Genomic DNA, 24,379 nt, shown 5'->3' with positions numbered 1-24,379 from the left:
CTTCCTGAGTCACAACCCTTTTTAGTGTCCTCTGGAAACACTTCCGTTGTCGTTCTGTGGGAAAACCATATCAGATACAAAGTATTATTCGAAGCACCGTATTTTATATGTATTAAAAACATGTCTGGAGAGGACCTTCTTTGTCACAGTCCTCCATGCTCTGGTATACCAGTCGGCCAACCGCCGCCATTTTGGAAGGTGCCGGAGCTTCCGTCACCACGTGAGGAGGAAGCGAGTGAGGAGAGAAGACGGAGCAATCGAGCGGAGCGGCTGAAGCAGGCGAGCCAGGGCCGTCACTCAACTCTACTCGTCTTGACTACCCGGGCTAACTTTAGCTACATGTGCTGAGGTCGAGGGGAAACTGATCTCAACTGCAACAATGCCGACAGTTACTTTACCGCCGAAAGAGAACGCTCTCTTCAAGAGGATTTTGGTGAGTTGATTGTTTAAGAGCTGCATAGCGATAGCTGGCGTTAATACAGACTACTGACGAGTTTAAAGATTCATCGGCGGCACTTGTGTGTCAGTGTAGCTCTCAGGCTGTTAGCGTTATCTTCAGTTTGTTAGCAAAATGGCATCATTGAATGGGTTAGCTAGCCCGGCCCTGACGTGCGCTGTCACTGTAACGTAAAGTCAAATAGGTTGTTCATGACTTTGTTGTGATTCTGACAAGATTTGTTCATGGTGATTAAAATACAACACTACTAAAACACGTTGGCGCTGGCATAAATAGCCAGACTTAGCTAGTTAGTGGCGATAGGCCCCACCGCTTGTCAAACACAACAACCAGTAGCTTAACGTTAGGTTCCACGATGGCTAACTCGCTAACCTAGCCAATGTAACGGTCGTGCATGCTGTTAAATTTAGCTTCTTAAGCTACGTTCAAGTAGTTCTCAAAAACAATCTCGCTGTGACCTTTAAGGGGCTGATTATATCTGTACGGAGAATCTGCAACAAAAAGATGGTCAGCATAACAGAAACAGACCGTGTAAAGGAAATTCAGAAGTTTGTTTCTAAACGCATCATAAATGTTAAAAATGTATTGCTTAAAACACGTTACGAAGACTGTTAACTATGTAGTACTGAACTGTGGAGTTAGACCGTTTTTCACCATCTTTGTGTTCAGGATTTTTTGGGCGGGGCTGAAACCATGGCTCCATGACGCACTGGAGCCACCGAGCGTGGCCCCTCCCCTAACACTACAATAACTAACTTTGCTGTTAGTTACTACAGCCTACAGGTTGCTAGCTAGCTATGCCTTCGTCCCGCCAATGCATATTCCTGAATGCAAGAAATTACGAAACAGCTCGGCCTCCTCATTTAAATTTCCCAAGAATTATGAGATCAAGAAAAGGTGGATTGATTTTGTGAAGATCCACCTTGATGGAGAGCTATGGATCACCACCAACACCCACCTCTGCCTCTGCATTTTACACCTGATAGTTTTACAAACTTTCATCGGAGATAACTGGGATTCAGTGATAAGCCGCTGTTACTGGGGAATGGGGCTGAACCAACTATCTGAGCAGCGTGTGTGCGTCGTGGAACCGCTGTCTGTGTGGACACCACACATGTGCGAGCCGCAGCAGTTCAGCGAGACAGCCACCACACACAGGTAGAGAGAGGAAGGCAGTGTGGCCCAAGCGTAACTATTTTGGAGTAATCCCATACAAATCCTCCTCATTTTAGACTTTACCTGGCCGCATTGCATTTCAATGAAAATTCTGGCTTACCCAAGCGAGGACTGCAGCAGGAGAACTGCAGTTCCAAATAAAATTTCCCAAGGCCAAGAGAGGGGAACATGTTGTGTGCCATGGTCAAGGCCAAATATACTACTGGTTAGGTAATTCTCAATTGTCTGTTGGTATTTCCATACTAATATATGCATGATTCCAAACACATCCGCCCGCTGGCGCGAGATTTTGGCACCACCTGAGCGACAAGGTGTAGTACATTTGCCAGTGTGACACAATTCCTAGCAGTAAACACAACATTTCTATTGCAGTTACTTTGGTAACAATTTGTCAACAGTTGAAACCATATGAATGACTCAAACTATATGCTATGTTATGTGCTCTCTCCTGTGTTTTAGAGTATGTGACTGAGCTTACGGACCTCCTCTTTAACGAGGTCATCCATGACCCTTCACGCTTTGTGGCTGAGATGAATGCAGTGGCTGTTCCTGGATTCCTGTGCTCACAGTATGAGTGACCTGAGAAATCAGACGCAATTGCTAGCCATGTGTCCAGGCTCAGCTGTCCAGGTGGGGTGGAAATAGCTCCAACACATGGTGACTCAACACCCATCTAACCCCACAACCCCTTCCCTAATCAGCTGTTTTCTGCCAGCATGTAAGTCATCATCTCACCGTACTAATCTGGCCCTTAATCAAAATTTTGTTATTTGGGTAATATATACATTACATTAGGCCTGTTGCAATAATTACATTATCGACTTATTGTATGATATATGATAACATGATAGTAAGATTTGACAAGAGTGTTTTCCCCACGTGCAGCTGTCATCGTCTTCCTCCAGCATATCTGCCTGCCTCCTGCCTCGGTCCGTCCCTGCACTAGAGCCCCACCAGCCTCCATGTTAAAAAAAGTTAAGTTGTGACATACATACAAACATGTCATTACTCAAAAACAGCTGTCCAAGACATCTATGATATTTATTAAAAGTGTATTGAATGCATAATTGTGTACATAACAAATTACCAAACAATTACAATATAAAAGACTTTAAATTTAAATGGGAGGTTTAAAGTCTGTGCTCCTGATGAATACGGAGTACAACACAAGAAGGTATGACAACCCTGTTGTGCTTTCCCAGGTTTCTCCGGCACGACTGTAATGACAAAATAACAACAAAATGTCACGTCATGTTGGAATTTTATATTTATCTAGGTTTGCTTTGGGTCCGTGGTCTTCTTTCTGATAATTACAATACAAACGGACACTGTGGAGTTGTTGTTATCAATATCTGGTGTCTTTTTAGAACACTTATGTTGACAGATTAATTCTCGCCAGCAGGTGGTGCTATGAATGTAATATTAATATGTCACAGCCAAGTGCCTGAAAAATATGCTTTGTTTAATTTCTTCCAGTTCTACTCTGTCAGCATTTTCAAGGAATCGTCTCAGTAAAGAAGACAATACACCTCTGCTTAGCTGCGCTCATGTCGAACAGTGTGGGCAGAACAACCCCTCTGAAAGTAGTTAAGTTTATGTCTTTGATTGATACATTAAACAAAAACAGCCTTAGTCTTATTTTTTTCCTTTTTTCCTTCCTTTCAGAACGGGACCCCAGAAGACGCCAGTTTGAGTCATTAACCCGCAGTCTGCCTCAAATCATTTTGGCTGTATGAATCGACCAGGACATAGACAGCAGTTGTTATTTTTTTCCAGTGATTTTCCACAACCATCGAGCAAAATTTTCAGAATGATTATCCCATTAATGCATGTTACTAAATCTACATTTAATCGTTCCGGTAGTTTTGTGCTTTCTCGTCTCTTATCTCTCCTTCTGTCGCTTTCAGCAGGTATTTCTGCCTCAGGAGCTGCAGAGTCTGGATCTGTGATTGCTGGAACACTGCTGCTGTCTCTATGGTGGAGAGGAGGTTGCGTGGCTCAGATCCTACTTAGTGGGCATCACCTGTAGCTGCGTAATTGTCCTTCTGGATCCATCCAGATCCTCTTCACTTATGTTTTACAATCTACATTTTGTCATCATAATTGTTTGTACTATTTGTACAAACAATACATTTGTACAAACAATACATATACATATGCATTTTGTACTGTATTTTCTGTTGTGAATCTATTCTGTACACACGACATCTATTGCATGTCTGTCCCTCCTGGGAGAGGGATCCCTCCTCTGTAGCTCTTCCCGAGGTTTCTCTTCATATATATACATATATATATAAAAAACTTTGTCCTTCACCCTCCGCGGGTGGTCTCATCCTTCGAGCTCGGGTCCTCTACCAGAGTCCTGGGAGCTTGAGGGTTCTGCGCAGTATTTTTGCTGTTCCCAGTACTGCGCTCTTCTGGACCGAGATGTCTGGTGTTCTTCCAGGGATCTGCTGTAGCCACTCCTCCAGTTTGGGGGTCACTGCCCCAAGTGCTCCAATGACCACGGGCACCACTATTGCCTTCACCTTCCAGGCCTTCTCCAGCTCTTCTCTGAGCCCTTGGTACTTCTCTAGTTTCTCATGTTCCTTTTTCCTGATGTTGCCATCGCTTGGTATCGCCACATCAACCACAACGGCTTTCCTCTGTTGTTTGTCAACCACCACGATGTCAGGCTGGTTCGCCATTACCATTCTGTCAGTCTGGATCTGGAAGTCCCACAGGATCTTGGCTCGGTCATTCTCTACCACCTTTGGAGGTGTTTCCCACTTTGACCTCGGGGTTTCCAGTCCATACTCAGTGCAGATGTTCCTGTACACTATGCCAGCTACTTGGTTATGGCGCTCCATGTATGCTTTTCCTGCCAGCATCTTACACCCTGCAGTTATGTGCTGGATTGTCTCAGGGGCCTCTTTGCACAGCCTACACCTTGGGTCTTGTCTGGTGTGGTAGATCTGGGCCTCTATTGCTCTGGTGCCCAGGGCCTGCTCCTGTGCAGCCATGATGAGTGCCTCTGTGCTGTCCTTCAATCCAGCCCGCTCTAGCCATTGGTAGGACTTCTTGATATCAGCCACTTCAGTTATGTTCCGGTGGTACATCCCATGTAGGGGTTTGTCCTCCCATGATGGTCCTTCCTCCAGCACGTCTTCCTCTGTTCTCCATTGCCTGAGACATTCCCTGAGCATGTCATCTGTTGGGGCCTTATCTTGGATGTACTTGTGGATCTTGGATGTTTCATCCTGGATAGTGGCTCTCACACTCACTAGTCCACGGCCGCCTTCCTTACGGCTAGCGTACAGTCTCAGGGTGCTGGATTTGGGATGGAACCCTCCATGCATGGTGAGGAGCTTTCGCGTCTTAACGTCTGTGGTCTGTATCTCCTCCTTTGGCCATCTTATTATTCCCGCAGGGTATCTGATCACTGGCAGGGCGTAGCTGTTTATTGCCTGGGCTTTGTTCTTGCCATTGAGCTGACTTCTTAGGACTTGCCTTACTCGTTGGAGGTATTTGGCCGTTGCCGTCTTCCTTGTTGCCTCTCTTCGAGGTTGCCATTTGCCTGTGGTATTCCAAGGTACTTGTAACCATCCTCAATGTCTGCTATTGTTCCTTCTGGGAGTGAGACCCCTTCTGTGTGGACTACCTTCCCTCTCTTTGTCACCATTCGACTGCACTTCTCAAGCCCAAATGACATCCCAATGTCAGAGCTGTAGATCCTGGTGGTGTGGATCAGTGAGTCGATGTCCCGCCGCTCTTAGCGTATAGCTTGATGTCATCCATGTAGAGGAGGTGACTGATGGTGGCCCCGCTCCTGAGTCGGTATCCATAGCCAGTCTTGTTGATTATTTGGCTGAGGGGTTCAGACCTATGCAGAACAGCAGTGGGGACAGAGCATCTCCTTGGTATATGCCACATTTGATGGATACGTGTGCAAGTAAAATTAAGATGATATATATATATATATATATATATATATATATATATATATATATATATATATATATATATATATATATATATATATATATATATATATATGACTGGAGGTCTAAAGCCACAACAGCAGCCCATTGAGGCTGTGATGTTCAATACACACCAGAAAACTTGGACAGATGACGACTGTGGAGGCAACCATACCATAAGTGGGGCAAAAACTGAAATGTTTGACCTGAAGGTGACACTGAGAAAAGGCCACATTGTAACCTAAATAAAACAGGTTTATCCTCTGATGAGCATGACATTCCCAGTAATACACTGCTCTGCAGATGCTGTGGCAACCCATCCTGTAAATTCTGATATTTTGTGTACAATGTTGACAGGCTGGCTGGAGAGTGGCACTAAAGAACAAGCTAAGAGGCCAAATACACTCAGCCCTTTTCACAGCAGCACTGTGTATTTCTTTAAGACAATCTTTGATTCCTCAGAGTTATCTTGCATTTTAGGACCATTTGATTGGCAAGCTCTCAGATCCTAATCAGAGTCTTCATTTTTGCTTTGTTTGATTTGTGCACAGGGAAGAGTTTTTTTGCAGGTGCAGGTCATTATGTGAGGATGAATTATCATTCAATTAGTGGGGGCACGTGTCATTATATACACTACATGGCCAAATCTATGTGGACACCTGAACATTACACCCACATGTCATTGTTAAGCATCGCATTCCAAAAACCATGGGGAATTAACATGCTGCTATAACAGGCTCCACCTATCTGAGAAGTGTCGTGTGCAGGCCTGTCAAGTTCTTCCACACCAAACTGGGAAAACCTTTTCTTTCTACGGACCCGGCTCTAACTAACTAAATTATCTGTATTCGTATCCAGGCTTAAACCAGACATGGGTGGTTACTACTGGTGTGACTAACCAGAAGTTGTTCATTTAAGCTGGAAATTGATATGGGTTGATCAGAAGTTGCTATATTTATTAGAAAACTATTTACAGAACAACCTCAGAATTGAGCTTCAGAGCAATGTTTTTGATCACAAGAGTAAGAGAACTATTTACAGAACAAGGTTTTTAATAAAAGTTGCTATATATAACAAGTACAGATATTGACACATTTTACTCTGATGATACTCATACTCGTAAAAAGGATATTATCTGTACTGGATATTCGTTTCAGCCGAGTACTCGCTCAACCCTAATTTAAAGACCCCTTACATGTTGGCTCTGTTCCTCCAAAACAAGGACTGTAATGCTGTAGTACTTGATAGGAGCCATGGAGCCTATATCATTTTATACTATTATAGTATAAAATGATTTACACCAAAATTAGCGTGTATATGCAGGTTTTTGAGTGAATGCTGATTGTACCCTCTCACACTGAAGACAAAAGCCAGATGTTAGTGGGTGTTAGCGGGATTTTTCCCAGTGTAAAATGGGTATCATATTAAAATTATATCTATATTCAGAAAGGCATACACAGGCAGATGTAATTTACTTCAACAGAACTGGATTGAACAATTTGCAACATTTTAAAATATTTAATAGGTGCACAAGAAGGGTTGGGTGGGGAGGGGTGGAGGTTTGGGGAGGAAGGGATAAGAGGGGGTGAGGTAGGAGGGGAAGGGGAGAAGGGGTAGAAGGGGTAGAAGGGGGTGGGGAAGGGGTAGGAGGAGAAGGGGGTAGGAAGGGGGAGTGGGTAAGGTAGGTAGGGGTGGAGGGTAGGGGTAGGGGTTTCAGGAGGAAGGATGTTGGGCTGATGTCTGACCTGAGTCAAACCGGCAGCAGGTTTCTCCTCCTTACTGTTGCTTTTCAGTTTGCACGCCTGTTCTTCTTTTTCTTCCCCTCTTCTTCTTTGCCTTCTTCTCATTTTTCTCATTCATTTCCTTCTCTTCATTCCTCTTCAACTCCTTCTCCTCCTTTTCATTTTCTTTGTTCTCCATCTTTTCTTTCCTCTCTTTCTCCATTCTTTCTTTCTCCTCCTTTTCCATCTTTTCTTTCCTCTCTTGCTTTGCCTTTTCTTTCTCCACCTTTTCTTTCCTCTCTTTCTCCATCTTTTCTTTCTCCTCCTTTTCCATCTTTTCTTTCCTCTCTTTCTTTGCCTTTTCTTTCTCCAGCTTTTCTTTCCTCTCTTTCTCCATCTTTTCTTTCTCCACCTTTTCCATCTGTTCTTTCCTCTCTTTCTTTGCCTTTTCTTTCTCCACATTTTCCATCTTTTCTTTTTCTTCCTTTCTCTTCTTCTCATTTTTCTCCTCCTCCTCCTCCTCTTTCATTTTCTTCTCCTCCTGTTCCTTTCTATCTTTTTTCTCAGACTGCTCCTGCTCCTTTGTGTTGAAAGTGAGCTTCTGAAAAGAGAAAAACAGTATATGTTTTACTGCAAAAGCTCATTCTGAACCCATCTAAAACAAGCTGTTAGAATCCAACAAGTCATTATTCTGAAGCATAGCGATGAGCTGAGGCAGCGTACCTGCAGCTGGTTGTTCTTGGACACGAGGCTCGCCTCCAGAGCATCACATGTGCTCTTCCACTGCTCTTCGCTCCTCTTCAGCTCCTTCTCCATCTGAGACAGCAGGCCCAGGGTCTCCATGTGGGCTCTTGTTCTAGCCCGCCTTTTTTTGGTGACCCTTTTGAGGAGGTCATCTTTTTGTTTGAGCTCCTCTTGGAGCTGGCTCACCTCCACCTGCCTGTTTCCCAGCAGGCCAATCTGCTCCTTCAGAGCTTTGTTTTCCTCCTTGAGAGACTTTATCTCAGTGATGGCAGAGTACAAGGCATCTCTGAGTCCCTGCACAACTGAGTTAGGAAGCTGCTCGGAGTGCTGCAGCTGCACCGCAGCCGGCCTGATTGGGCCGTATAATGCAGCACCAAACTGCATTGGCCAAAATGCCTGAAAGACAGAAACATACATGTAGTTCTTCTGTTGACATTTGATACACAAAGAACTACTATGTGCACTTACTATTTTTCAGTTTCACTTGAGTTTGTTTGGGGTTAAGTGTGGGTAACAATAAATGATTCAAGTTGTGACACTCTAACATCTATCTTCTTTCTAGAAAATGATTTAAGCAACACATTGCTGAAAAAAGTGTTCACCAAAATGTCTGTCCGGGTCAAATGAGAAAAGCTTACCCGGTTTCTTGAGCCGGATCTTCTGTCCATGTCAAGATATTGGCTGTAAATATAGTAGTCGTACTTCACAGTTGGAGTTCAACTTGAAACTGTATTGTAGTTTCAGAGTTGTGGTACTTTCTGATATAGTTGTTGTTGTAGTTACTGAAGTTGTATTTTGCAATTGTTGAGAGTTTGTTTTCACCAAAGACAGAGAGGTAGTACTCAGCTCAGGTTGTTAAATGTAAATGAGGTTTTCTACAGGAGCAGGAGACAACCAAGATGTTCATTATGATGTCAGTGTTCTTCTACAATGATTGTGATGATGGAGCATTCTCATCATGTGTTCTAGCTTCTCAGAATTCTAACAAAGACCTTAATAGCATTTTCTAACTACCTCTGATCTGATTAATTTTCCAAAATCATGCAGTTTTGGTAGAAGCACTATTGAAAAATATTAACTTTTTAATATTAACTTTTTGTTTATTATTAACTTTTTGTTTAATATGCACAGAGCACAGAAAAACAACATATTTTTATTGGTCAGACGGAGTGAACAGACTTTTGTTCTTGAAAGCAATAGGAGACAGTAAAGGTGACACTATGTTTCCGCCCCAATCAGTATCATGTATTACTACTTGCACACCTGGGGCCCACATTGTCAAAAACATACAAGAAATCAATGAACACAAAAGCTCTATAAGGCATAAAGAGCCAAACTACTTGAAGTGTACTGTGTATCCCTTCTCTTCGGATCCCCAACAAAGAAGACTAGACTGTTTTCCTTTAACAGGTGTCAATAGACAATATCAATGTCGGCAAAAAGCCAGCCCTCCAACAACAACAGTACTTTTATTCAAACATAAAGCAGGACAGTTTTTATGGTGTGTGGATAACCAGGTACCAGCTACATCTCCAGTCTCATGGTGCAACATAGAAGATACATTTGCATATATGAGTAATTTTTGCTAAATGAGTATTAACATATAAGCTTCTGTTACTGTGTTAGTCATTACTTACTAATGGGAAAGTGAAATCTGCTCTCAGACACAATCCTAAAACAGACAGTTTTATAAAACAATTAATCAATCAACTTTTCTTAAGCAAATCAAAATAATACTCAAACAAACTAAACATACTGAAAACATATAAGCCTGCATATCCATTGCGCCTGTAAAATCACAATTGCGCCCCCTTCAATAACGCTGTAAAAAAAAACTGGCCCAAGGTTGAACCGAATTGCCGACTCCTGGTGTATATGAAGGTGTTTATTACAGTTTGTCCATCAGAATGCACTGAATTATAAAATGACCCACTCAGTACACATCTTGGACACAATTCTTTACCAATGAAATTCATGGGATCATAAAATATTGGTTTATGTTGCATGTGTTGCAAAGCCAACAACTAATGTGCATGTTAAATACGCATCAGACTTTAGCATCAAGTAGTGGTATTCAAGCCAGTTTCAATCTCTGCCAGTTGATCTTCATAACAATTTAGAAACATGATGTGTTTTGGGAAATGGTTGATAAAATTGAAAAGTATACATGATATTTGTAAATTGGTTGTAACCATTTTATTAAAGTCCCCCTCCACCCAAAAATGTGTTTTGTTTATTGTTACTTCACTTTGGTGTCTTCACTGTGCAGAATGGTATATGCACAGTTTTTTTTTATGAACTTTATTATTTATTCATTTTTTTACACACATTGACAATAATGCTAAAGCGCTTGTGAGTGACAGTGTCATGTTATAGTGCAGCAGAAAAAACAACAACATACAATATATAGCAACTATAAGAAAAACACACCTCCAACAGTCAGCTTGGTCATATGTCACATATTACAGTAAACATAATAACTTCACCCTTCAGGTCAGAATACAAATAAACAAATGAGAATAATAAATAAATAAGAAGATAAAATGGAATCTCATTCGAGGATAACTGTGAAGGTGTAGGCAAAATAAGGCCCGACATCTTCTTACATTTCTTGGAAGAGCTTTTCAGTGTATATTGGATTTTTTCAAGCTGTAAATTATTGAAAATGTCTTTTATCCACAGAGTGTGAGAAGGCAGTGTTGGTGATTTCCCTCTCATCAGTATTAGCCAATAATGCCACAAAAGCCGTCAGATCCGCTTGAAGCCTAGGAAACAGCAACTGAGGGATGCCGAACAGAGCAGTAATAGCATTAGGCTCGATAAGTGTCCCAGTTACCTCCGTCAAAGTATTGAAGATCGCAGTCCAGTAGTTATGCGGAGATTTACACGACCAAAACATATGCACATGGTTTGCAGGTGTTTGATGACATTTTTCACAAGAGGGGTCAATATTGTCATAAATTTAGAGATGCCTAACTTTGGTCCAATTAGTGCAGGGAACAACTTTACATTGAATCAACCCATGTCTGGCGCAGACAGATGAGGTATGCATGTTTAAGAATATCCCCCCCAAAATTCCTCAGAGATCCCCCTCCCCCAAATCCTCCACCCAAAGATCCCTACCCCCAAAATCACACCTTTCATCACAGGGACCTGAGTGAGAAAAGCATCTGGAGGCATCTCATCAGGCAGGTTAGGGAACTGGGCATATCTATCTAGCGAACAAAACTACGAATTTGCAGGTATCTAAAAAAAATTATGTTTAGGAAGAGAGAATTGTTTAATTCTGAGTTTGAACCATATGGAAAATGCACGATCCGATATAGAGGGAGGAAAAGCTTGATTTGCAGCTTGTGGAACAGAGGTAGAAAAAGTTTGCAAACCAAGGTGACATTTAAACTGGTTCCAAATTCTTAAGGAGGTTTTAACAATTACATTTTTAACATAGAGGGAGAAGGCAGTTGATAGGGGAGTGTATAAGAGCGGTCAAGTAGTTCTCAAAAACAATCTCGCCGTGACCTTTAAGGGGCTGATTATATCTGTACGGAGAATCTGCAACAAAAAGATGGTCAGCATAACAGAAACAGACCGTGTAAAGGAAATTCAGAAGTTTGTTTCTAAACGCATCATAAATGTTAAAAATGTATTGCTTAAAACATGTTACGAAGACTGTTAACTATGTAGTACTGAACTGTGGAGTTAGACCGTTTTTCACCATCTTCGTGTTCAGGATTTTTTGGGCGGGGCTGAAACCATGGCTCCATGACGCACTGGAGCCACCGAGCGTGGCCCCTCCCCTAACACTACAATAACTAACTTTGCTGTTAGTTACTACAGCCTACAGGTTGCTAGCTAGCTATGCCTTCGTCCCGCCAATGCATATTCCCTGAATGCAAGAAATTACGAAACAGCTCGGCCTCCTCATTTAAATTTCCCAAGAATTATGAGATCAAGAAAAGGTGGATTGATTTTGTGAAGATCCACCTTGATGGAGAGCTATGGATCACCACCAACACCCACCTCTGCCTCTGCATTTTACACCTGATAGTTTTACAAACTTTCATCAGAGATAACTGGGATTCAGTGATAAGCCGCTGTTACTGGGGAATGGGGCTGAACCAACTATCTGAGCAGCGCGTGTGCGTCGTGGAACCGCTGTCTGTGTGGACACCACACATGTGCGAGCCGCAGCAGTTCAGCGAGACAGCCACCACACACAGGTAGAGAGAGGAAGGCAGTGTGGCCCAAGCGTAACTATTTTGGAGTAATCCCATACAAATCCTCCTCATTTCAGACTTTACCTGGCCGCATTGCATTTCAATGAAAATTCTGGCTTACCCAAGCGAGGACTGCAGCAGGAGAACTGCAGTTCCAAATAAAATTTCCCAAGGCCAAGAGAGGGGAACATGTTGTGTGCCATGGTCAAGGCCAAATATACTACTGGTTAGGTAATTCTCAATTGTCTGTTGGTATTTCCATACTAATATATGCATGATTCCAAACACATCCGCCCCGCTGGCGAGATTTTGGCACCACCTGAGCGACAAGGTGTAGTACATTTGCCAGTGTGACACAATTCCTAGCAGTAAACACAACATTTCTATTGCAGTTACTTTGGTAACAATTTGTCAACAGTTGAAACCATATGAATGACTCAAACTATATGCTATGTTATGTGCTCTCTCCTGTGTTTTAGAGTATGTGACTGAGCTTACGGACCTCCTCTTTAACGAGGTCATCCATGACCCTTCACGCTTTGTGGCTGAGATGAATGCAGTGGCTGTTCCTGGATTCCTGTGCTCACAGTATGAGCGACCTGAGAAATCAGACGCAATTGCTAGCCATGTGTCCAGGCTCAGCTGTCCAGGTGGGGTGGAAATAGCTCCAACACATGGTGACTCAACACCCATCTAACCCCACAACCCCTTTCCTAATCAGCTGTTTTCTGCCAGCATGTAAGTCATCATCTCACCATACTAATCTGGCCCTTAATCAAAATTTTGTTATTTGGGTAATATATACATTACATTAGGCCTGTTGCAATAATTACATTATCGACTTATTGTATGATATATGATAACATGATAGTAAGATTTGACAAGAGTGTTTTCCCCACGTGCAGCTGTCATCGTCTTCCTCCAGCATATCTGCCTGCCTCCTGCCTCGGTCCGTCCCTGCACTAGAGCCCCACCAGCCTCCATGTTAAAAAAAGTTAAGTTGTGACATACATACAAACATGTCATTACTCAAAAACAGCTGTCCAAGACATCTATGATATTTATTAAAAGTGTATTGAATGCATAATTGTGTACATAACAAATTACCAAACAATTACAGTATAAAAGACTTTAAATTTAAATGGGAGGTTTAAAGTCTGTGTACTCCCCATCTTCATCCGGGTACTCCTGATGAATACGGAGCACAACACAAGAAGGTATGACAACCCTGTTGTGCTTTCCCAGGTTTCTCCGGCACGACTGTAATGACAAAATAACAACAAAATGTCATGTCATGTGGCAATTTTATATTTATCTAGGTTTGCTTTGGGTCCGTGGTCTTCTTTCTGATAATTACAATACAAACGGACACTGTGGAGTTGTTGTTATCAATATCTGGTGTCTTTTTAGAACACTTATGTTGACAGATTAATTCTCGCCAGCAGGTGGTGCTATGAATGTAATATTAATATGTCACAGCCAAGTGCCTGAAAAATATGCTTTGTTAATTTCTTCCAGTTCTACTCTGTCAGCATTTTCAAGGAATCGTCTCAGTAAAGAAGACAATACACCTCTGCTTAGCTGCGCTCAAGTCGAACAGTGTGGGCAGAACAACCCCTCTGAAAGTAGTTAAGTTTATGTCTTTGATTGATACATTAAACAAAAACAGCCTTAGTCTTATTTTTTTCCTTTTTTCCTTCCTTTCAGAACGGGACCCCAGAAGACGCCAGTTTGAGTCATTAACCCGCAGTCTGCCTCAAATCATTTTGGCTGTATGAATCGACCAGGACATAGACAGCAGTTGTTATTTTTTTCCAGTGATTTTCCACAACCATCGAGCAAAATTTTCAGAATGATTATCCCATTAATGCATGTTACTAAATCTACATTTTATCGTTCCGGTAGTTTTGTGCTTTCTCGTCTCTTATCTCTCCTTCTGTCGCTTTCAGCAGGTATTTCTGCCTCAGGAGCTGCAGAGTCTGGATCTGTGATTGCTGGAACACTGCTGCTGTCTCTATGGTGGAGAGGAGGTTGCGTGGCTCAGATCCTACTTAGTGGGCATCACCTGTAGCTGCGTAATTGTCCTTCTGGATCCATCCAGATCCTCTTCACTTATGTTTTACAATCTACATTTTGTCATCATAATTGTTTGTACTATTTGTACAAACAATACATTTGTACAAACAATACATATACATATGCATTTTGTACTGTATTTTCTGTTGTGAATCTATTCTGTACACACGACATCTATTGCATGTCTGTCCCTCCTGGGAGAGGGATCCCTCCTCTGTAGCTCTTCCCGAGGTTTCTCTTCATATATATACATATATATATATATAAAAACTTTGTCCTTCACCCTCCGCGGGTGGTCTCATCCTTCGAGCTCGGGTTCTCTACCAGAGTCCTGGGAGCTTGAGGGTTCTGCGCAGTATTTTTGCTGTTCCCAGTACTGCGCTCTTCTGGACCGAGATGTCTGGTGTTCTTCCAGGGATCTGCTGTAGCCACTCCTCCAGTTTGGGGGTCACTGCCCCGAGTGCTCCAATGACCACGGGCACCACTGTTGCCTTCACCTTCCAGGCCTTCTCCAGCTCTTCTCTAAGCCCTTGGTACTTCTCTAGTTTCTCATGTTCCTTTTTCCTGATGTTGCCATCGCTTGGTATCGCCACATCAACCACAACGGCTTTCCTCTGTTGTTTGTCAACCACCACGATGTCAGGCTGGTTCGCCATTACCATTCTGTCAGTCTGGATCTGGAAGTCCCACAGGATCTTGGCTCGGTCATTCTCTACCACCTTTGGAGGTGTTTCCCACTTTGACCTCGGGGTTTCCAGTCCATACTCAGTGCAGATGTTCCTGTACACTATGCCAGCTACTTGGTTATGGCGCTCCATGTATGCTTTTCCTGCCAGCATCTTACACCCTGCAGTTATGTGCTGGATTGTCTCAGGGGCCTCTTTGCACAGCCTACACCTTGGGTCTTGTCTGGTGTGGTAGATCTGGGCCTCTATTGCTCTGGTGCCCAGGGCCTGCTCCTGTGCAGCCATGATGAGTGCCTCTGTGCTGTCCTTCAATCCAGCCCGCTCTAGCCATTGGTAGGACTTCTTGATATCAGCCACTTCAGTTATGTTCCGGTGGTACATCCCATGTAGGGGTTTGTCCTCCCATGATGGTCCTTCCTCCAGCACGTCTTCCTCTGTTCTCCATTGCCTGAGACATTCCCTGAGCACGTCATCTGTTGGGGCCTTATCTTGGATGTACTTGTGGATCTTGGATGTTTCATCCTGGATAGTGGCTCTCACACTCACTAGTCCACGGCCGCCTTCCTTACGGCTAGCGTACAGTCTCAGGGTGCTGGATTTGGGATGGAACCCTCCATGCATGGTGAGGAGCTTTCGCGTCTTAACGTCTGTGGTCTGTATCTCCTCCTTTGGCCATCTTATTATTCCCGCAGGGTATCTGATCACTGGCAGGGCGTAGCTGTTTATTGCCTGGGCTTTGTTCTTGCCATTGAGCTGACTTCTTAGGACTTGCCTTACTCGTTGGAGGTATTTGGCCGTTGCCGTCTTCCTTGTTGCCTCTTCGAGGTTGCCATTTGCCTGTGGTATTCCAAGGTACTTGTAACCATCCTCAATGTCTGCTATTGTTCCTTCTGGGAGTGAGACCCCTTCTGTGTGGACTACCTTCCCTCTCTTTGTCACCATTCGACTGCACTTCTCAAGCCCCCAAATGACATCCCAATGTCAGAGCTGTAGATCCTGGTGGTGTGGATCAGTGAGTCGATGTCCCGCTCGCTCTTAGCGTATAGCTTGATGTCATCCATGTAGAGGAGGTGACTGATGGTGGCCCCGTTCCTGAGTCGGTATCCATAGCCAGTCTTGTTGATTATTTGGCTGAGGGGGTTCAGACCTATGCAGAACAGCAGTGGGGACAGAGCATCTCCTTGGTATATGCCACATTTGATGGATACTTGTGCAAGTAAAATTGGCGAGATCGATATATATATATATATATATATATATATATATATATATATATATATATATATATATATATATATATATATATACTGGAGGTCTAAAGCCACAACAGCAGCCCATTGAGGCTGTGATGTTCAATACACACCAGAAAACTTGGACAGATGACGACTGTGGAGGCAACCATACCATAAGTGGGGCAAAAACTGAAATGTTTGACCTGAAGGTGACACTGAGAAAAGGCCACATTGTAACCTAAATAAAACAGGTTTATCCTCTGATGAGCATGACATTCCCAGTAATACACTGCTCTGCAGATGCTGTGGCAACCCATCCTGTAAATTCTGATATTTTGTGTACAATGTTGACAGGCTGGCTGGAGAGTGGCACTAAAGAACAAGCTAAGAGGCCAAATACACTCAGCCTTTTTCACAGCAGCACTGTGTATTTCTTTAAGACAATCTTTGATTCCTCAGAGTTATCTTGCATTTTAGGACCATTTGATTGGCAAGCTCTCAGATCCTAATCAGAGTCTTCATTTTTGCTTTGTTTGATTTGTGCACAGGGAAGAGTTTTTTTGCAGGTGCAGGTCATTATGTGAGGATGAATTATCATTCAATTAGTGGGGGCACGTGTCATTATATACACTACATGGCCAAATCTATGTGGACACCTGAACATTACACCCACATGTCATTGTTAAGCATCGCATTCCAAAAACCATGGGGAATTAACATGCTGCTATAACAGGCTCCACCTTTCTGAGAAGTGTCGTGTGCAGGCCTGTCAAGTTCTTCCACACCAAACTGGGAAAACCTTTTCTTTACGGACCCGGCTCTAACTAACTAAATTATCTGTATTCGTATCCAGGCTTAAACCAGACATGGGTGGTTACTACTGGTGTGACTAACCAGAAGTTGTTCATTTAAGCTGGAAATTGATATGGGTTGATCAGAAGTTGCTATATTTATTAGAAAACTATTTACAGAACAACCTCAGAATTGAGCTTCAGAGCAATGTTTTTGATCACAAGAGTAAGAGAACTATTTACAGAACAAGGTTTTTAATAAAAGTTGCTATATATAACAAGTACAGATATTGACACATTTTACTCTGATGATACTCATACTCGTAAAAAGGATATTATCTGTACCGGATATTCGTTTCAGCCGAGTACTCGCTCAACCCTAATTTAAAGACCCCTTACATGTTGGCTCTGTTCCTCCAAAACAAGGACTGTAATGCTGTAGTACTTGATAGGAGCCATGGAGCCTATATCATTTTATACTATTATAGTATAAAATGATTTACACCAAAATTAGCGTGTATATGCAGGTTTTTGAGTGAATGCTGATTGTACCCTCTCACACTGAAGACAAAAGCCAGATGTTAGTGGGTGTTAGCGGGATTTTTCCCAGTGTAAAATGGGTATCATATTAAAATTATATCTATATTCAGAAAGGCATACACAGGCAGATGTAATTTACTTCAACAGAACTGGATTGAACAATTTGCAACATTTTAAAATATTTAATAGGTGCACAAGAAGGGTTGGGTGGGGGGAGGGGTGGAGGTTTGGGGAGGAAGGGATAAGAGGGGGGGTGAGGTAGGAGGGGGAAGGGGTAGAAGGGGTAGAAGGGGGTGGGGGAAGGGGTAGGAGGGGAGAAGGGGTAGGAAGGGGGGAGTGGGTAAGGTAGGAAGGGGGTGGAGGGTAGGGGTAGGGGTTTCAGGAGGAAGGATGTTGGGCTGATGTCTGACCTGAGTCAAACCGGCAGCAGGTTTCTCCTCCTTACTGTTGCTTTTCAGTTTGCACGCCTGTTCTTCTTTTTCTTCCCCTCTTCTTCTTTGCCTTCTTCTCATTTTTCTCATTCATTTCCTTCTCTTCATTCCTCTTCAACTCCTTCTCCTCCTTTTCATTTTCTTTGTTCTCCATCTTTTCTTTCCTCTCTTTCTCCATTCTTTCTTTCTCCTCCTTTTCCATCTTTTCTTTCCTCTCTTGCTTTGCCTTTTCTTTCTCCACCTTTTCTTTCCTCTCTTTCTCCATCTTTTCTTTCTCCTCCTTTTCCATCTTTTCTTTCCTCTCTTTCTTTGCCTTTTCTTTCTCCAGCTTTTCTTTCCTCTCTTTCTCCATCTTTTCTTTCTCCACCTTTTCCATCTGTTCTTTCCTCTCTTTCTTTGCCTTTTCTTTCTCCACATTTTCCATCTTTTCTTTTTCTTCCTTTCTCTTCTTCTCATTTTTCTCCTCCTCCTCCTCCTCTTTCATTTTCTTCTCCTCCTGTTCCTTTCTATCTTTTTTCTCAGACTGCTCCTGCTCCTTTGTGTTGAAAGTGAGCTTCTGAAAAGAGAAAAACAGTATATGTTTTACTGCAAAAGCTCATTCTGAACCCATCTAAAACAAGCTGTTAGAATCCAACAAGTCATTATTCTGAAGCATAGCGATGAGCTGAGGCAGCGTACCTGCAGCTGGTTGTTCTTGGACACGAGGCTCGCCTCCAGAGCATCACATGTGCTCTTCCACTGCTCTTCGCTCCTCTTCAGCTCCTTCTCCATCTGAGACAGCAGGCCCAGGGTCTCCATGTGGGCTCTTGTTCTAGCCCGCCTTTTTTGGTGACCCTTTTGAGGAGGTCATCTTTTGTTTGAGCTCCTCTTGGAGCTGGCTCACCTCCACCTGCCTGTTTCCCAGCAGGCCAATCTGCTCCTTCAGAGCTTTGTTTTCCTCCTTGAGAGACTTTATCTCAGTGATGGCAGAGTACAAGGCATCTCTGAGTCCCTGCACAACTGAGTTAGGAAGCTGCTCGGAGTGCTGCAGCTGCACCGCAGCCGGCCTGATTGGGCCGTATAATGCAGCACCAAACTGCATTGGCCAAAATGCCTGAAAGACAGAAACATACATGTAGTTCTTCTGTTGACATTTGATACACAAAGAACTACTATGTGCACTTACTATTTTTCAGTTTCACTTGAGTTTGTTTGGGGTTAAGTGTGGGTAACAATAAATGATTCAAGTTGTGACACTCTAACATCTATCTTCTTTCTAGAAAATGATTTAAGCAACACATTGCTGAAAAAGTGTTCACCAAAATGTCTGTCCGGGTCAAATGAGAAAAGCTTACCCGGTTTCTTGAGCCGGATCTTCTGTCCATGTCAAGATATTGGCTGTAAATATAGTAGTCGTACTTCACAGTTGGAGTTCAACTTGAAACTGTATTGTAGTTTCAGAGTTGTGGTACTTTCTGATATAGTTGTTGTTGTAGTTACTGAAGTTGTATTTTGCAATTGTTGAGAGTTTGTTTTCACCAAAGACAGAGAGGTAGTACTCAGCTCAGGTTGTTAAATGTAAATGAGGTTTTCTACAGGAGCAGGAGACAACCAAGATGTTCATTATGATGTCAGTGTTCTACAATGATTGTGATGATGGAGCATTCTCATCATGTGTTCTAGCTTCTCAGAATTCTAACAAAGACCTTAATAGCATTTTCTAACTACCTCTGATCTGATTAATTTTCCAAAATCATGCAGTTTTGGTAGAAGCACTATTGAAAAATATTAACTTTTTAATATTAACTTTTTGTTTATTATTAACTTTTTGTTTAATATGCACAGAGCACAGAAAAACAACATATTTTTATTGGTCAGACGGAGTGAACAGACTTTTGTTCTTGAAAGCAATAGGAGACAGTAAAGGTGACACTATGTTTCCGCCCCAATCAGTATCATGTATTACTACTTGCACACCTGGGGCCCACATTGTCAAAAACATACAAGAAATCAATGAACACAAAAGCTCTATAAGGCATAAAGAGCCAAACTACTTGAAGTGTACTGTGTATCCCTTCTCTTCGATCCCCAACAAAGAAGACTAGACTGTTTTCCTTTAACAGGTGTCAATAGACAATATCAATGTCGGCAAAAAGCCAGCCCTCCAACAACAACAGTACTTTTATTCAAACATAAAGCAGGACAGTTTTTATGGTGTGTGGATAACCAGGTACCAGCTACATCTCCAGTCTCATGGTGCAACATAGAAGATACATTTGCATATATGAGTAATTTTTGCTAAATGAGTATTAACATATAAGCTTCTGTTACTGTGTTAGTCATTACTTACTAATGGGAAAGTGAAATCTGCTCTCAGACACAATCCTAAAACAGACAGTTTTATAAAACAATTAATCAATCAACTTTTCTTAAGCAAATCAAAATAATACTCAAACAAACTAAACATACTGAAAACATATAAGCCTGCATATCCATTGCGCCTGTAAAATCACAATTGCGCCCCCTTCAATAACGCTGTAAAAAAAAACTGGCCCAAGGTTGAACCGAATTGCCGACTCCTGGTGTATATGAAGGTGTTTATTACAGTTTGTCCATCAGAATGCACTGAATTATAAAATGACCCACTCAGTACACATCTTGGACACAATTCTTTACCAATGAAATTCATGGGATCATAAAATATTGGTTTATGTTGCATGTGTTGCAAAGCCAACAACTAATGTGCATGTTAAATACGCATCAGACTTTAGCATCAAGTAGTGGTATTCAAGCCAGTTTCAATCTCTGCCAGTTGATCTTCATAACAATTTAGAAACATGATGTGTTTTGGGAAATGGTTGATAAAATTGAAAAGTATACATGATATTTGTAAATTGGTTGTAACCATTTTATTAAAGTCCCCCTCCACCCAAAAATGTGTTTTGTTTATTGTTACTTCACTTTGGTGTCTTCACTGTGCAGAATGGTATATGCACAGTTTTTTTTATGAACTTTATTATTTATTCATTTTTTACACACATTGACAATAATGCTAAAGCGCTTGTGAGTGACAGTGTCATGTTATAGTGCAGCAGAAAAAACAACAACATACAATATATAGCAACTATAAGAAAAACACACCTCCAACAGTCAGCTTGGTCATATGTCACATATTACAGTAAACATAATAACTTCACCCTTCAGGTCAGAATACAAATAAACAAATGAGAATAATAAATAAATAAGAAGATAAAATGGAATCTCATTCGAGGATAACTGTGAAGGTGTAGGCAAAATAAGGCCCGACATCTTCTTACATTTCTTGGAAGAGCTTTTCAGTGTATATTGGATTTTTTCAAGCTGTAAATTATTGAAAATGTCTTTTATCCACAGAGTGTGAGAAGGCAGTGTTGGTGATTTCCCTCTCATCAGTATTAGCCAATAATGCCACAAAAGCCGTCAGATCCGCTTGAAGCCTAGGAAACAGCAACTGAGGGATGCCGAACAGAGCAGTAATAGCATTAGGCTCGATAAGTGTCCCAGTTACCTCCGTCAAAGTATTGAAGATCGCAGTCCAGTAGTTACGCGGAGATTTACACGACCAAAACATATGCACATGGTTTGCAGGTGTTTGATGACATTTTTCACAAGAGGGGTCAATATTGTCATAAATTTAGAGATGCCTAACTTTGGTCCAATTAGTGCAGGGAACAACTTTACATTGAATCAACCCATGTCTGGCGCAGACAGATGAGGTATGCATGTTTAAGAATATCCCCCCAAAATTCCTCAGAGATCCCCTTCCCCCAAATCCTCCACCCAAAGATCCCTACCCCCAAAATCACACCTTTCATCACAGGGACCTGAGTGAGAAAAGCATCTGGAGGCATCTCATCAGGCAGGTTAGGGAACTGGGCATATCTATCTAGCGAACAAAACTACGAATTTGCAGGTATCTAAAAAAAATTATGTTTAGGAAGAGAGAATTGTTTAATTCTGAGTTTGAACCATATGGAAAATGCACGATCCGATATAGAGGGAGGAAAAGCTTGATTTGCAGCTTGTGGAACAGAGGTAGAAAAAGTTTGCAAACCAAGGTGACATTTAAACTGGTTCCAAATTCTTAAGGAGGTTTTAACAATTACATTTTTAACATAGAGGGAGAAGGCAGTTGATGGGGGAGTGTATAAGAGCGGTCAGCGACACAGGTTTAGAGGAAAAAGACTCCATAGCCAACCAAGCAGGAGGGGTTGGTGGAATGTGTCAGATCTGAGCCAATATTATAAAATTCTAAGGTTAGTAGCAGTCATAAAATCTAAAGTTTGGTAAGGCCATTCCTCCAAGATGCTTCGGTCTCTGTGAAAAGTCCTTATATAGTCTCTGGGTTTTTTGTTCCAAATAAACTCCAAACTTAGACTATCAATTTTCCAAAAAACTCTTGAGGAGGAAAATAGGTATACACTAAAATAGATAGGAGAACTTTGGGAGAGTATTTTTACAGAGTTGATCCTCGCAGCTAAATTTTGTGGGAGCAGTGACCAGCATTCAAAGTCAAAGTTGCATATGTGCTAAACAAGGTGTAAAATTGGCATTAAAAAGATTTTTGTATTTGAGATTCCAAGATATGTAAAACGTTGCCGAGACATTTTAAATGTACAGAAGAAGGTCGTCCACATAAAGAGAGACCCTTTGTTCTGTGCCGTTCCAGGTAATCTCTGTGATGCAGGGGTTAGAGAGAAGCGCCATGGCGCTGATAGCGACAGCGAACAGCAGGGGGCTCAAAGGGCAACCTTGTCTGGTGGACTTATGTAGAGGAAAGTATTCTGATTGAGTATTATTTGTTCTAACTGAGGCTTGAGGAGAGGAATAGAGTTTATCCCAGGTAATAATTCGAGTCGAATTTATGTAGAGTATGAAAGAGATAGCCCCACTCCACGCAATCAAAAGCTTTCTCAACCTCCAATGATATTAATGCTTCTGGAGCAGTGAAGTTAGATGGATTATAAATTATATTGAATAACCATCTTAAATTTTAAAAAGAATGTCTATTTCTAATTAAACCTGTATGATCAAGGGAGATAATAGATGGAAGTTTAGCCTCAAGGCGCAAAGCTAGTAATTTAAAGTTTACATTCAGCAGGCTGATGGGACATAACGAGGTACAGGACAGAGGGTCCTTATTCTTTTTTAAAATAAGGGAGATTGAGGTTTGGTTGAGGGTTTGGGGCAGAGACCCAAATGCTTCATTAAAACATGTCAGTTAAGATGGGGGCTAATTTATGTAAAAACTTCTTATAGAACTCAGCAGAATAGCCTGCTAATCCTGGACATTTACCACATTCCATAGCTGCTGTAGTGAGCTCTTCAACAGTGTTTCTTTCCAAATAATCGACAAAGTCAGGGTGAACGGTAGGGATATCAAGTGAATTAAAGAAATTATCCAAATGTGAAGAATCACCTGTGTTTTCAGAATTAGTCTATACAGAGATGCGTAAAAATCTTTAAACTCATCATTAATTTTCTTAGGATCAATTGATTGCCTGAAGATGTTTGGATTTGGGGAATTTGGTGAGATGATGTCTGTCACAGTTGATAGGCTAGCAATCTGCTGGCCTAATCCCCATGCTCGTTATAGGTGTATCTGGTTTTAGTATCATTTGTGCATGTGCAGTTTGATACTAGGATGTTTTCACATTCACCTGACGGGAAGGTTTTTCTGTGTTCACCTTAAATCTCAGTTTAAAACGAGCATGTATGAGATGATTTTGTGACACCACAACTAGTTTGGGTGTGGAGGCCCATCCTGGACCAGTTTGTAACTTATACAAAAGTGTGATGTGGAAACTTGAATCCTCCAGTAAAAACACTACGGTGGCCAACAAGGGCAAACGCACTGCAACTAGAAAACACATGCAAATAGACAAAACACAAGCAAATTAAGAAAATATCTTAATCAATTTGACAACACATGTGCTGCAAATACACACAACCAAGCACAGAAGCATGCTGCAAATACACAGAACAACAACAAAGTATTAATAGAGGACACTAAAAGGAGCTGAACAGCTTGGACACGCTTGTTGTTGCCATGGTTTGTTTTATACGGTACATAGGAAACACTATTTATGTGCACTTGGTCACTCCAACGTTCAGAACAGGCAAGAGTCTGTCATCACTGATGAACTTGGTATTATCTGATTAACAGCAGTTTTCCAACATTTTTTTTCAAATTCCTTCAAATTTACCGTAATTTTCAGTTTCAAAAATGTTTTACAAACTTTTTTTTAAAATCTCCTGCTCCCACGAGGTAAGTGCACGCTGCAGATCAGACTGCGCAAAGTGGAGAAACAGTTGCCTACAAAATAAAATA

General features: G+C 41.8%; 2 protein-coding genes and 2 long non-coding RNA genes across 8 annotated transcripts; 2 read left to right on the top strand and 2 right to left on the bottom strand.

Annotated features, from left to right (window-relative positions):
• LOC122873357 lies at window positions 1-3,786 on the top strand. 4 transcript variants are annotated; one of them, XR_006377414.1, is made up of 4 exons: window positions 1-433; window positions 2,093-2,351; window positions 2,519-3,219; window positions 3,299-3,786. It is a non-coding gene; the product is annotated as an uncharacterized LOC122873357 (long non-coding RNA). The 4 variants fall into 4 exon arrangements; XR_006377412.1 differs by having other exon boundaries at window positions 2-433; window positions 2,519-3,216; XR_006377413.1 differs by having other exon boundaries at window positions 12-433; window positions 2,519-2,607; window positions 3,110-3,786.
• A 3,158-nt stretch (window positions 3,787-6,944) lies between these two features.
• Window positions 6,945-8,979, bottom strand: LOC122870652 (DNA ligase 1-like). The gene is made up of 5 exons (XM_044185003.1): window positions 8,696-8,979; window positions 8,037-8,453; window positions 7,726-7,914; window positions 7,124-7,337; window positions 6,945-6,949 (listed from the first exon to the last, which is right to left on the bottom strand). Exons 1-5 carry the CDS (start codon window positions 8,723-8,725, stop codon window positions 6,945-6,947), a joined length of 855 nt encoding a protein of 284 aa, XP_044040938.1. The 5' UTR covers window positions 8,726-8,979.
• A 2,551-nt stretch (window positions 8,980-11,530) lies between these two features.
• On the top strand, window positions 11,531-14,173 carry LOC122873358. Of its 2 annotated transcripts, none has more exons than XR_006377416.1 (3): window positions 11,531-12,924; window positions 13,180-13,268; window positions 13,793-14,173. It is a non-coding gene; the product is annotated as an uncharacterized LOC122873358 (long non-coding RNA). The 2 variants fall into 2 exon arrangements; XR_006377415.1 differs by having other exon boundaries at window positions 11,536-13,012.
• A 2,739-nt stretch (window positions 14,174-16,912) lies between these two features.
• On the bottom strand, window positions 16,913-20,104 carry LOC122870647 (protein PXR1-like). The gene is made up of 4 exons (XM_044184991.1): window positions 19,365-20,104; window positions 18,709-19,123; window positions 18,398-18,586; window positions 16,913-16,924 (listed from the first exon to the last, which is right to left on the bottom strand). Exons 2-4 carry the CDS (start codon window positions 18,826-18,828, stop codon window positions 16,913-16,915), a joined length of 321 nt encoding a protein of 106 aa, XP_044040926.1. The 5' UTR covers window positions 18,829-19,123; window positions 19,365-20,104.
• Window positions 20,105-24,379: the final 4,275 nt, after the last annotated feature.

Source organism: Siniperca chuatsi, linkage group LG3, assembly GCF_020085105.1.
Source record: "Siniperca chuatsi isolate FFG_IHB_CAS linkage group LG3, ASM2008510v1, whole genome shotgun sequence".
In the NCBI taxonomy this organism is placed as follows: Eukaryota; Metazoa; Chordata; class Actinopteri; order Centrarchiformes; family Sinipercidae; genus Siniperca; species Siniperca chuatsi.
Note: the sequence above shows the minus strand (reverse complement) of the source record. Positions and strands in the feature narration are given on the sequence as shown.